This window comes from Amblyomma mixtum, chromosome 2, assembly GCF_055824585.1.
Source record: "Amblyomma mixtum isolate Tamu chromosome 2, ASM5582458v1, whole genome shotgun sequence".
Classification (NCBI taxonomy): Eukaryota; Metazoa; Arthropoda; class Arachnida; order Ixodida; family Ixodidae; genus Amblyomma; species Amblyomma mixtum.
The window spans coordinates 7700225-7711778 of NC_143013.1; the positions used below are offsets into that span (position 1 = coordinate 7700225).

At 50.4% G+C, this 11554-nt stretch overlaps 1 protein-coding gene across 2 annotated transcripts in view; it reads left to right on the forward strand.

Moving 5' to 3' along the window:
- Positions 1 to 10196, forward strand: part of LOC149358316 (transmembrane protein 135-like) — a 77350-nt gene extending 67154 nt beyond the window's left edge. For both annotated transcript variants that reach the window (XM_089570363.1, XM_089570364.1), the window contains 6 exons: positions 1705 to 2076; positions 3090 to 3257; positions 6362 to 6502; positions 7288 to 7386; positions 8256 to 8323; positions 8703 to 10196. In XM_089570363.1, the coding sequence (XP_089426489.1) occupies positions 1705 to 2076; positions 3090 to 3257; positions 6362 to 6502; positions 7288 to 7386; positions 8256 to 8323; positions 8703 to 8844 (990 nt within the window). In that variant the 3' untranslated portion in view covers positions 8845 to 10196. The remainder of the gene's footprint in view (positions 1 to 1704; positions 2077 to 3089; positions 3258 to 6361; positions 6503 to 7287; positions 7387 to 8255; positions 8324 to 8702) is intronic.
- Positions 10197 to 11554: the final 1358 nt, after the last annotated feature.

The following is an 11554-nucleotide window of genomic DNA, read 5'->3' on the forward strand; positions in this document are numbered from 1 at the left end:
CAGTGGAAGTCAGCAAAAAGCGATTGGAGGATTGGTGGCTGAAAAGCAGAGATGTGGCATAAGGTTAGAATAGTAGGAAACCGTAGGCAAAGTTGATGGAGAATCTTAATGAGAATTGCCAACACAGTAAACAAAAAAATAATAAATAAAGAAAAGCTGAGCATGGTGGCAATTGCCACCACCCCGTTTCAAAGGGGGCGCTCCTATCCATCCATCCATCCATCCACGAAGCGCTTCCATTCAAAGCGATCGGCTCCTTACCGCGTCGCCGCCGTTCGGGAATGGCGCTAAATTAAAGAACGAATTGAGTGTGTAACGACGACGATGCCGTTCATCCGCGTCGGAACTACAGAGTGTAGGGACGCCCTTCAGTGGCGTAAATGGACGGAATTCGCCAGGCTTTATTACATCGCAGTTTTTGCAGTTGATGCCATCGGGAGCGGACACAACCTGCACTACATATTTGATCCGAAGTCGACCGTTAGTCGACTTTCGCAACTGTAGAAGTATTCAGGGCTGTTTTACAGAATTTGTTCTGCTTCGGAAGCCCGTGGGAGATTCGGGCTTGGTGAGCCGCAAAGCGCGCACTTGTTTCGGTGGGGCACAGGTTTGAAACTATCTGGGTCAGTAGAAGCTGCTTACCTGGATTACGGTAAATGCGACCTCAATCAAAAATACTTCACCTCGGGAGCAACGAATTTCGTCTATTGGTGAACGCAGGTCAGAGATAACAGATTGACTGGAGCTTTTCAGGATCGGTCTGATGACGCACGGCAGTTAAAATGCACAGTGACCATAACCCTGTGCATAGCTATCATAGGCCTAAACATGTGGACCGAGAGAATACTAATCGGGGAATACGTAGGGCAAGGTGACACAATCTTTCCACTGATATTCGCTGACTTTTTTACTAGGGGCAATAAGAAGCTAGGTTTCGGGAGTTATAGGCATCAGTTTTGAGAAGAGCCAAACGTATGAGAGCGCTTTTAGAGGCATCCCAATGAAGAACCTTCTCCATGGTTAGACGGTGTCGATTTCAGCATAATTACGTAGTTATATGAGTGGGCGAGGGAACAAACGCGTGTTAGTGACATCCCAGTCGAAACCAAGAGGAAGAAGTGGGCTTGGGCAGGGCATGTGCTGCGAAGGCAAGTTAACCGCTGGTCCGCAACGGAGTGGATTCCAAGAGAAGGCAAGCCTAGCAGGGGGTTACGTGGGTGAATGAGATCAATAAGTTTGCGGGGATACGGTGACCGCAGCTGGCAAAGGACAAGGTTAATTGGAGAGACAGTGGGAGAGGCCTTTCCCCTGCAGTGGTCGTAGTGAGGCTGATTATTCATGATCCGTAAATTATTTCTCTCTGCGAACTCGACTAATAACCCTCCCCTTGCTATTCCTGGATCATGCCATAGTCGCCTACCGCCTGGCCTCCGGCCTGCTTCTTGCCTACCTTCGCCTTGAAGTCGCCGATTAATACAGTGTAATCTGACTTTAATTTGTCCATTGCCGATTCCACGTCTTCATAGAAGCTTTCTACAATATGGTCATCATGTCTTGATGTAGGCATGTAGGCCCGCACCACCTTTAGCCTGTCCCTCTTATTAAGCCTAATCATGATAGCTGCCACCCTCTCGATGTCGTAACCGCATTCAACAACTGCCGACCGGCGAGAATGCATCATCCGGGAGCCTCTCGCACGCGCAGGTGGTGCTGTTCAGCGTGGCCTCGGCGCTCTTCTTGTACGTGATCCGGCGCAGCGGCTTCTCCAACGACCCCGTGAGCCGGGCCTTCCAGTTCATCGTGGGTCGCGAGGAAGTGCTGGCGCCCAGCTCGTCCCCGCACACGCCCAGCTCGGCGGGCAGCTCGCCCACGCCGCCCGTGCTGCGGGACTGCGCGCCCGAGGAGCTCCAGCGGCAGCGCGAGGCCCAGGAGAAGGCCTGGCAGCTGGTCGACTACGCCTCCCGGCTGCTCGACGACCAGGGCTCATGGCTGCAGAAGAGGCTCGCCGCGCTGGGCCTCAACGCCCGTCACTGGTCCTGCGGACACAAGCGAGGATGCGTGACGCACGTCTTACAGGTGCGCTCTGTGTTTGTATAAAGCAGCCGGCAGTGAAGCGGCAAGTCATACAACCTAGCGGCTCGGTGATGAGGTTGCTATTTAGTCGCCTGTGGCGATGTCATAACACTTAGTATCAAGAGTGTTTGCTCGAAAACAGATTAAAGTCTACAGCTCACTACTTCAACTAGCGCTGAAATATTTCTGCACTTCTAAAGTTAGAACGTTGCAGGTCTTATTTTTTGCGAGTAGCAATTCCGTTGCAAAATCACTCATGATGGTACCAGTTAGAATCTCGCGGTCCGGAAAGATAGATGCTGCCAGCGCCCTCTGTTAGGTCCGCGTAGTAACAGTGGGCTGTCTAGAGGTGTTACCCCGTGATTTTTGCCGCCACTATTAACAAAAATACGGAGAGGGTGTGACTGAGAGGGCGGCTTCCACCGCTTTCACTCCTGTTAACCTTGTGGCGAACAGAAAATATTGCCTTGAGCAGAACGCGTGGCCGTTTTTAACGCCTTCCAGGCAGTGCATCGAGATATGCAGTGCCAGGATCCGCGATGTGCGAAGCCATACGTAGCGCACCTCCTACCAGTGTGGCCCTTGGCGTGGGCACTCTCCTACAGGGTAGGAGGTCGATGAGGTGTCGCTGTCCCTTCCCTGGTGTGCGGGCTAGGCATTTTTATTTTTATTTTGGGGAGAGCCCACCCTATATGTCCCTTCTCTCCCCATGGGAGGGAGCCATTTTTGCTTGAGGAGACATTTTTCTAGCGCTGAAGTGACGATACAGAGACAGAGGCAGGGCTTTCCATCAATTCCGTCATTCTAGCTCTAGAAAAAAAAAATGTACTTTGACGCCATTAACTAACTATATCAGCTGTCTGCGTTATCCTCTCTTCGTGGATTTCACGTTCTTCGAACTTTTCGTGTCGAGTGAACACGTTTTTAGCGAAGCATCCCACCAGGAGAGACATGCGAAGCAGACTCAGTAACAGTGTGCTCTCCCCACACATGCCTCGCTATACGTGGTGCTGCAGGGTTTTCTACGCCCCTTCCTGCTGGGTTGCGGCCTACGCGCGCTGTTCCGACTAGTGGCGGCACGGCGGCGACTGGCCCAGGACCTGAGCCGTGTCTATCCACTGCTGCTCCGGCGGGACAACCTCTGGCTGGGCGCCTTCCTCGGCTCATTCGCCGGCATCTACAGGGTAAGGTCGTGTCACTGGGTGGCACGTTCACACTCACAGCACACCCGAGATGAAAAGAATCTCGGCCACCTGGAATCCTTTAACTTTTCGCACAGCATACGGACGCCTTTGCATTTCGCTTCCACCTAAACGCGGCTGCCGCGGCCGGGATTTGATACCGCGTCCGCACTCAACCGAACGCTGCAACTACTATAATGATGGTAATAATATAGTCAGATACAACTCAAGACCGAAGCGGCAAATGCCCCTCAAAGAGGTCCCTCCAGAAAATGGGCTCGACCGATTTTTCCCTTTCACCGATTCTCCCCCTTTTCCCACTGACCGATCCCCTTGTGCTGGCTGGCCTGAAATCGCGGGGCGTGACAGATGAATCAGGAATGAGTGCTGCTTAATCGGCTTAACCGCGGCGTCATGAAAGTAGGTCGACGCTTTTAGCTGTAGGGCTGAGGGCCATCGGATGCATCGCTGTTGAGTTGCATCCGACTATAATAATGTTTATTGCCAACAGAGAATATAAATAAAATATACTGCGGGCCAGTCAATGCCTACATGCGCTTGTGTGACTAGGTCCGGAAACACCAGAAACTTGCTGGAACTTGGCTACGCTGTTCCAACTGTACATAAGCACCTACTGCAAAACTGCTTGCTAAGACACAATAGGATATTACGCATTTTCAGAACGTTACCGCATTAAAGAGCATAAAATTTAATTATCTTGCTCTCCGTCCAAGTGATTGCAAGCACCGAATGCTGTGTCGCTTAGACAGGGGAATGCTTCCGTCGGCTAAACCGCTGGTCTGCTCGCGCTCTAAGCAGGGTTCACCTCCACAGAACCGCAGAGACGAGATACCGTCAGCAAGGAAACGGCACGGCGCGGTCTACTGAGCCTAAGGATGCGGCTAAAAATTATCTGTTCGCGACAGTGCAATTTTTCCTGCAGAGATGGCTGTGGTTACAGCGTTCGGCTTCTGAAAAAAAAAAAATGGCAGTGGTTTAGCTCAGCTAGGCCAGGATATACTTAGCGAAAGCAGTTTCGTCTACTGGCATTTCGGTAGCGACGTCGCATTTCGGCTGGCGAAGCGAGCGGAGGCGAGCGCAGTGACGAGGCAAGCGGTGTGACGTCATACCAAACGGCAGCGGTGGCTCCGCGGCGAGGTGCGCGGTGTGACGTCATGTCAGATGGCGCTCGCTAGGCAACGGCTCAAGGTCGGCCTCTGTGCCTCCTCGGAGCACCGCCACAGCGAAATCGCTAGTTCGTAGCCAATGAAGCTTTCGGTACAAAAAAAAAAAAAAATGACGGTCGATTTGCGTAATTAGGCCAAATGCGAATTAGGTGCGCCAGCACTTCGGTTTTCACTTCGGTTGCGGTGTTCCGGTCCATTGTTCGCGGATGGAAGTTGTTCGTATAGCGTTAATGGGATAATGCCCATGTATACAGAATTGGTCATCCTCTCATTCATAGGTTTCTGGGAGTGTTCATACCACTACTGGCCCAGTGGTGTAGCGGTTAAGCGTCGTGCCATTGCCCTGCGATGGCAGGTGCTGCCACCGGTTGGGATTGTGAGACCCAGAGCAACCTGTCGCGCCCAAACAGTACCTTAGCTGCCACCTACCGTGATGGTCAGTTCGCTCACAATCCGGTGGGCAGGTTGTGGTGGCGCCACAAGGTCACGTGACCAAGGTGGCCCAACTTTGCAGCCGCAGCGGCCGGAGAAAACGGTCGCCAACGCCGGTCAGTTTTTTTCCCAAATGGGGATACCAACGCTCTCGCGTTAAAATGATTGGTTATCAGGAAATTAAAGGCGCGGTAACGGTCTTTCTTCTCGGTGGACACCCCTACCACGCCGTGAGGGAAGGGGAGAAGGTGGGAGTGAAAGAAAACAGAAAGAGGCGCCGTAGTGGAGGGCTCCGGAATAATTTCGACGACTTGGGGATCTTCAACGTGCACTGACATCGCACAGCACATGGGCGCCGCGTCCGGTTTCGCCTCCATCTAAACACTGCCGCCGCTGCCGGTTTCGCGAGTTTCGAAGTCCGAAATAGAGCTCGATAACTTGACAGCGCCGTGAGGGAAGGGGTGAAGATGGAAGAGAAAGAAGGAAGAGAGAAATAGGCGCCGTAGTGGAAGGCTGCGGGAAGAATGCGAAACGCAGGAGGCGCTCGTGTGCTGTGTGGTGTCAGTGCACGCGTAAGATCCGATCCCTAGGTGGTCAAATTTATTCCGGAGCCCTCTACTACGGCACCTTTTTGTCTTTCTTCTTTCACTCCCACTTTCCTTCCCTCACGGCGCGGTTGAGGCGTCTACCATGAAGTGATGCAGTTGCTGCTCATCTGTGGCCCTTTGGCGTGCACTGACATCGCACAGCACTCGGGCCCGTTTTTGTGTTTCGCCTTCATCGAAACGTGACTGCCATAGCCGGGACTGTATATCCGCGTCCTTGGGCTCAGCAGATCGCGCCGTCCCGTTTTCCTGCGAGCGCTATCCCGTCTCGATGGCTCCGTGCAGGTGAAGGCGCAGCCCTTCGGTACGAACTTTGAGCGCGAGCGATCCAGCGGTTTGGCCAAGGGAATCATTTTTGTCCAAGGGCGTCCGCAGAACTTTTTCCAGGGGGGTGCACCCGATGGCCGGTTATGGGGGAGGCGGTAGGTTCCAAAAAGGAACTATTTGTGTTTTAAACTGCGCACATGAAACGAAAATTAGAAGCAGCAAATTAGTGCTAGGCTTGGAGAACAAACATTAGAATTTATTAATTAACAAAGAATTGAACTCAATAAGCAAAATCCGATAAATTAATGTCACCTAAGCGTGCTAATCAAGCTGCGGAGTTGTTTTCTACTAGCGCATAAATAACATCCGTAATTCAAGGGGGGGGGGGGGGGGGGCAAGGACCCCCCCCCCCTCCCCCCCCCTTCCGGACGCTCATGTTTTTGGCGCCTCTCCGCGCAGCAATCGGCACTTTGCAATCGCTTGGGCGTAGCGACTATGAAAAGTAACGAAAACTGCCGCGTAGTACACACCGGTGCTAACACAGACGGACGAGTGCGTTTGCGTGGTAAGACCTCTGTTTTATTTCAGTGAAGGACATGCCGGCCGTTCTTTGCAGTTGGTGAGCTGCCTGCTACGCTGGAGCGGAGACGGCCGCAGTGACTGGCACGCCCTTCCTGCCGGCCTGTTGGCGGGACTCTCCATGTTCTGGTACCCCAGTCCCAGCATGGCCCTTTACCTAGTCTGGAAACTCGTCGAGGTGAGCTATCAGACGCTGCTGTGGCTGTGGGGACTGTGTTGCTTTGCGGCGATCGCGACGAGTGAGAAAAATTGTGGAGGGCACTTAAGATCGCTTACGTGCTTGAAGGGGAGCGCATTAAATTTTTAATTAATATTTTTCCTTACTTTCTAATAACACACTTACTCATTAGCATACATAAATTAGTGTGGGCAGAAAAAGAAAGAAAAATAAAATTTCTCAGCCTGCACCGCATGAAGCACATCATTGACATACAGTCGTAAGGATAGCGATCGATCAAGAAAGTTGGGCTAGTTGGTGCTGGGACACTGTCTGCGACATGTTAACTAGCTCGAATAAAACAGCGGACAGAGGCAGAGAAACAGACGGGGCACACGCTATGTGAGTAGGCTGGGAGAGCTGCGAAGTTTCTTTTTATTTTTAGGGTGGGGGAAGGGGAGGGGGCGTAGTGCCGGCAGCCCTTAAGTTCTCACCTCCTTACTGGAAGGAGGACAAAGGATGCCCATCTACCATTTATTTCTTGCCGGATCAAGCCAAGGTGAGAAAGGCTACAAGTATGGAGGGCTGCACAGCTGGTGGAGATGATTATCTACTGGTTTTAACAATTGGAAATCAAGGAATTCCAGGGAAGTGTTAAGGCTGTAGTGCTAAGCGCTTGCTGAGTATAAGTGCCTTTGAAACAATGTTGCAGCGGCTTCGCATGTGATGTTCGAATAAAAATAATGTACTTAGGAACTTGCCTTGTTTTAGCTTTCTTTGTTTGACTTATTTCTCTCCCCCCTTAGAACGTCTACATGGCCGGGATGGACAAGGGGGTCCTTCCGTGCATCCCCAACTCTCCCGTTCTCCTCTACTCAGTCTCGTGCGCAGTGCTCTTCTACGCGGTAAGTGCGCTTGTTTAAATGCTCTCATTAGGGTATGTTACAGAAGGCCGGGTTGAGTAACGAGGATGATTTCTTGGGATTGCAAATCGTGAAGGCGGCACAAGGGAAATCGCAAAAGGTGTGAAACCGTTTATAAATGCTTAACAGAAGAGGGCGAGAAACGTTTTGTTTCTACCTTGGCCAAAAAAAGTGTAAAAATACAAGGGTGCACTGATTTCCTGTAAAAATGTTCACGGGTGTATTCTACATTCCTACTTAGAACCTGGTAAAATGCAATAAACTCAAAAGGTGTGTTTTTTCACCCAGTGCACGAAGGGTGTACCTTTACTCCTTTGGTTGCATGCCTTTTAAATCGGGTTAGAGTAAGAATAAACTCCTAAACTCCACCCCCCTTCGGGGTGAAGAAGTGACCATAGCTGTGCCGCTCCCCTTCGCCCACTTCACGAAGGCTCCCACACATTGGCCAGCCCCACCTGGACCACGTGACCTATACTTGGTACTTTTCTGTAATGCTCTCGAGGGAGCAAACGGGGGAGTTTTCAGCGGCGTATGTATCGCCGCTGAAGACGGGGGCATTTTCTACCCGGGCTGAATTCCCATATGCAGTTGCTGCTGTATAAAGCGGACATGATAAGTTTACCCAGTCTTTTAATCTATCGATATACGGCTTTTGTTCGTTGCGTGCACCATGTTTTACCGTGCTCAACTATTTTCTATATTGAGCAGTCAAATTAAGCAACATGGAATTGACTCTGCACGTACTGCTTTTATGGTAATTACCTCGCCGTTGCAATTTTGTCTCCTCTAGTGCCATAAAAGTTCTGTGTAAGTTGACCTAGCCATAAATATTTTTTTTTTCTCCTCCGCAGGCTGTGTTCGAACCTCACAACCTCAGGCCAACCTACTGGGCTTTCCTCAACAGGATCTCGTCCGACAGGTACGCATGTCCGAAGCATAGCTGCCCATCTTCTAAACTTGAATTCGCGTTTTGCTTTGTGTTTTGTGGGTTTTGCTGCGAAATCTAAAGGCATAAATATTCTATTCTGTTTCAAGCTGTACATATGGTGCACGAAAAGGTATATGCGGGAGTGAAATTCAGAGCATTGGTCCTTAGGGAAGTCTCTAAGCAGGCTTCCAAATTGGAATCGGAAGTACTATAGTATAAATCGAGCTTCAGTCATTTCCACATGGATGGCACGCGAGCGATAATGAAAGAATTGTTTCACGTGAACTTCCCCGTAATGACAAAGGTATACAGTTCCCCTTATTTTGATGGTTCTCAGTAACTTCACAGATTTGTCTTTTTCGCACTGCAGGTTCTCTCTTCTGAACCGCCATGTGTACGACATGTTCGGCGTGCACTCGTCCAAGCTATTCGACGACTTCTGGCCGAAACTGGACCTCAAGTTCACGACGCGCAAATTTCAGGAGTCTGTACTCGTGTGGGTGCCGTTCTGACATTCGCAGAAAGCGCGTCTAGAGATAACAGTGTCATAAAAAAGCAGTTTCAGCTGGACCTGTATAGCAGCAAAATGACAGGTCGCCACAGGCTGCGTCTCCGTCGCCACTGATTGATGGAACGAAATAACATCCGTCCCACAATATAAAGTTGAGCGTTCCCGCCAAATTCCTACGGCTGTTAGCGTTTCGACAGCCAAGTGTGAGTTTTTGCATTTTTTTTTTCTTTGATGTTGGGTCGCTCAGCGTTGTGATGGTGCCAATAAAACGCATGCTCGCGCCTATACGCTGCTGGAGGCTTTTTGAATGGTTTTAAATGGCGCCTTCAGTGCTACCTTCTGAGGTGGCACTATTATCCGTTCCAAAGCCGCGAAGAAAGTGACCTGCGCTGCCGATTATTACTTCCAGAGTACCCCTCAACCGCAACTCAACACTCGCCTGAAAGCGACGAGATGGCGCTGCTGTAGCTTTTCTGGAAGCCTCAGGTCAAGAACCGTCCCTAATATATGTCAGTATCCCTCAAGCACGCACCCAATGCGTATTAGAACAGAGATGCCTTTTCTTGGGTGAGCTGCTTGTCACACAGTGAGCACTTGTGAACAGCGCACGGAGCTCAATTGCGGTTTGAGCGGCTCGGTTGTAATAGGCTTAACCCATGATGAGAAAGACTACCGTGGCTGTCACACAGTGAGCACTTGTGGATGCAGTGGACAGCGTACGGAGCTCAATTGTGGTTTGAACGGCTCGGTTGTAATAGGCTTAACCCATCATGAGAGAGACTACCGTGGCTGTCACACAGTGAGCACTTGTGGATGCAGTGGACAACGTACGGAGCTCAATTGTGGTTTGAACGGCTCGGTTGTAACAGGCTTAACCCATCATGAGAGACTACCGTGGCTGTCACACAGTGAGCACTTGTGGATGCAGTGGACATCGTACGGAGCTCAAATGCGGTTTGGACGGCTCGGTTGTAATAGGCTTAACCCGAGAAAGACTACCGTGGCTGTCACACAGTGAGCACTTGTGGATGCAGTGGACAGCGTACGGAGCTCAATTGTGGTTTGAACGGCTCGGTTGTAATAGGCTTAACCCATCATGAGAAAGACTACCGTGGCTGTCACACAGTGAGCACTTGTGGATGCAGTGGACAGCGCACGGAGCTCAATTCTGGTTTGAACGGCTCGGTTGTAACAGGCTTAACCCATCGTGAGCAAGACGACTGTCTTAAAACGGCAAGTGGAGAAGGAAGGGAAGTCTGGATGTAGAATACGGGTGGCTGTGTACATATATATTTTTATTGTTCAAGTTGAGACTATTGCTGATGCTGGAATAAATTGCTTTGATGTACAGTTGTTTCTTGTTGTGCGTTTAGAATTTTGTGTTTATGTGCTACCTTCGCCAACTACCTTGTTTTCGGTGCACGAGCCTGTACATATGTTCCTGCACTAAGAGGTTTGCAGTCGTCAAAAATGACTGCAGTTGCACAGGACTGCAGTCGGATACAACTCAAGAGCGAAGCGGCGAATGCCTTTCAAAGGAGGCCTTCGAGCCAATGGCGTCGACCGATTTTCATGATATCGACAGTAATCCTCTTGGACCATGCTAGTGTGGCATTGCAGGGTGCGGCAGATGAAAGGGGATTAAAGGTGCACTAAAGTGGATTCTGAGCTCGTCTTTTTACCACCGGAACTCGATCTACACGCTCCAAGCATTCTTAGAAATTGGAATTGTTGTCCTGTGCTTAAGATTTCCTTATTATATCGAATTAAACGTCCTTGCTCCCGCCATTTTTTTAACTGTCCTCCGAAAGTAGGAGGAGTTAACCAACGCGTGGAGTGCTTCTCAGCCAGTCGCGTGGCGGCTTGCCGCTCTGCCATCGGTGCAGTGATGCGTAAAGCAAATAATCCACGCGTATATTTATTTTCGTGAGCCTAATTTGTGGCTATGTTACCGTCGACTGAAACTTTATCCACGGAAACCAATAACAAAATAAGAGCAAAGCCGCCACGCGACTGGCTGACGCGTTGGTTTTCTGTGGGAAAGAAAATGAGCAGTATCTGTCTCGCATATCTCGGTGGACACCTGAACCGCGCCGTAAGGGAAGGGATAAAGGAGGGACTGAGAGAAAGGAAGGAAGAGATGCCGTATAGTGGAGGGTATCCAGAATAATTTCAACGACCTCGGGAACTTTACCGTGCACTGACATCCATCACACAGCACACGGGCGCCTTTTGCGTTTCGCCTCCATCGAAACGCTTCTAAGTCAAGTTTGAAGTCATGCGCCCCTATAGGATATGACGCGATAGCGTTAATGAGTTAATGCCCGCATATGCGGAATTGGTCATTCTCAACATTACAGTCATATATGTCACTGGGAGTCCTCGTACCACTCCTTGCGCAATGGTGCAGCGGTTAAGCGATGCGTCATTACTGCGATGGGTGCTGCCACTGAGGAGTCTTGTGTGACCCAAATTGCGCCTCCTAAGCAACCTCTAGAGATAAACCATTAATTTAACTACCACCTGCCAGGGTGGTTAGGTTGCTCACAATCCGGTGGAATACCCCACAAGGTCACGCGTGACCTATACTTCGTCTCACAAGTTGTTTGCAGCACTACGGAAGGCAGAGCTCTCTCGTCCAATCAGGGCTGCAGGAACGCAAGAAATAGTCCCTGTGAAAGGGGGATTTCTGCACAAGTACAACGGGGACG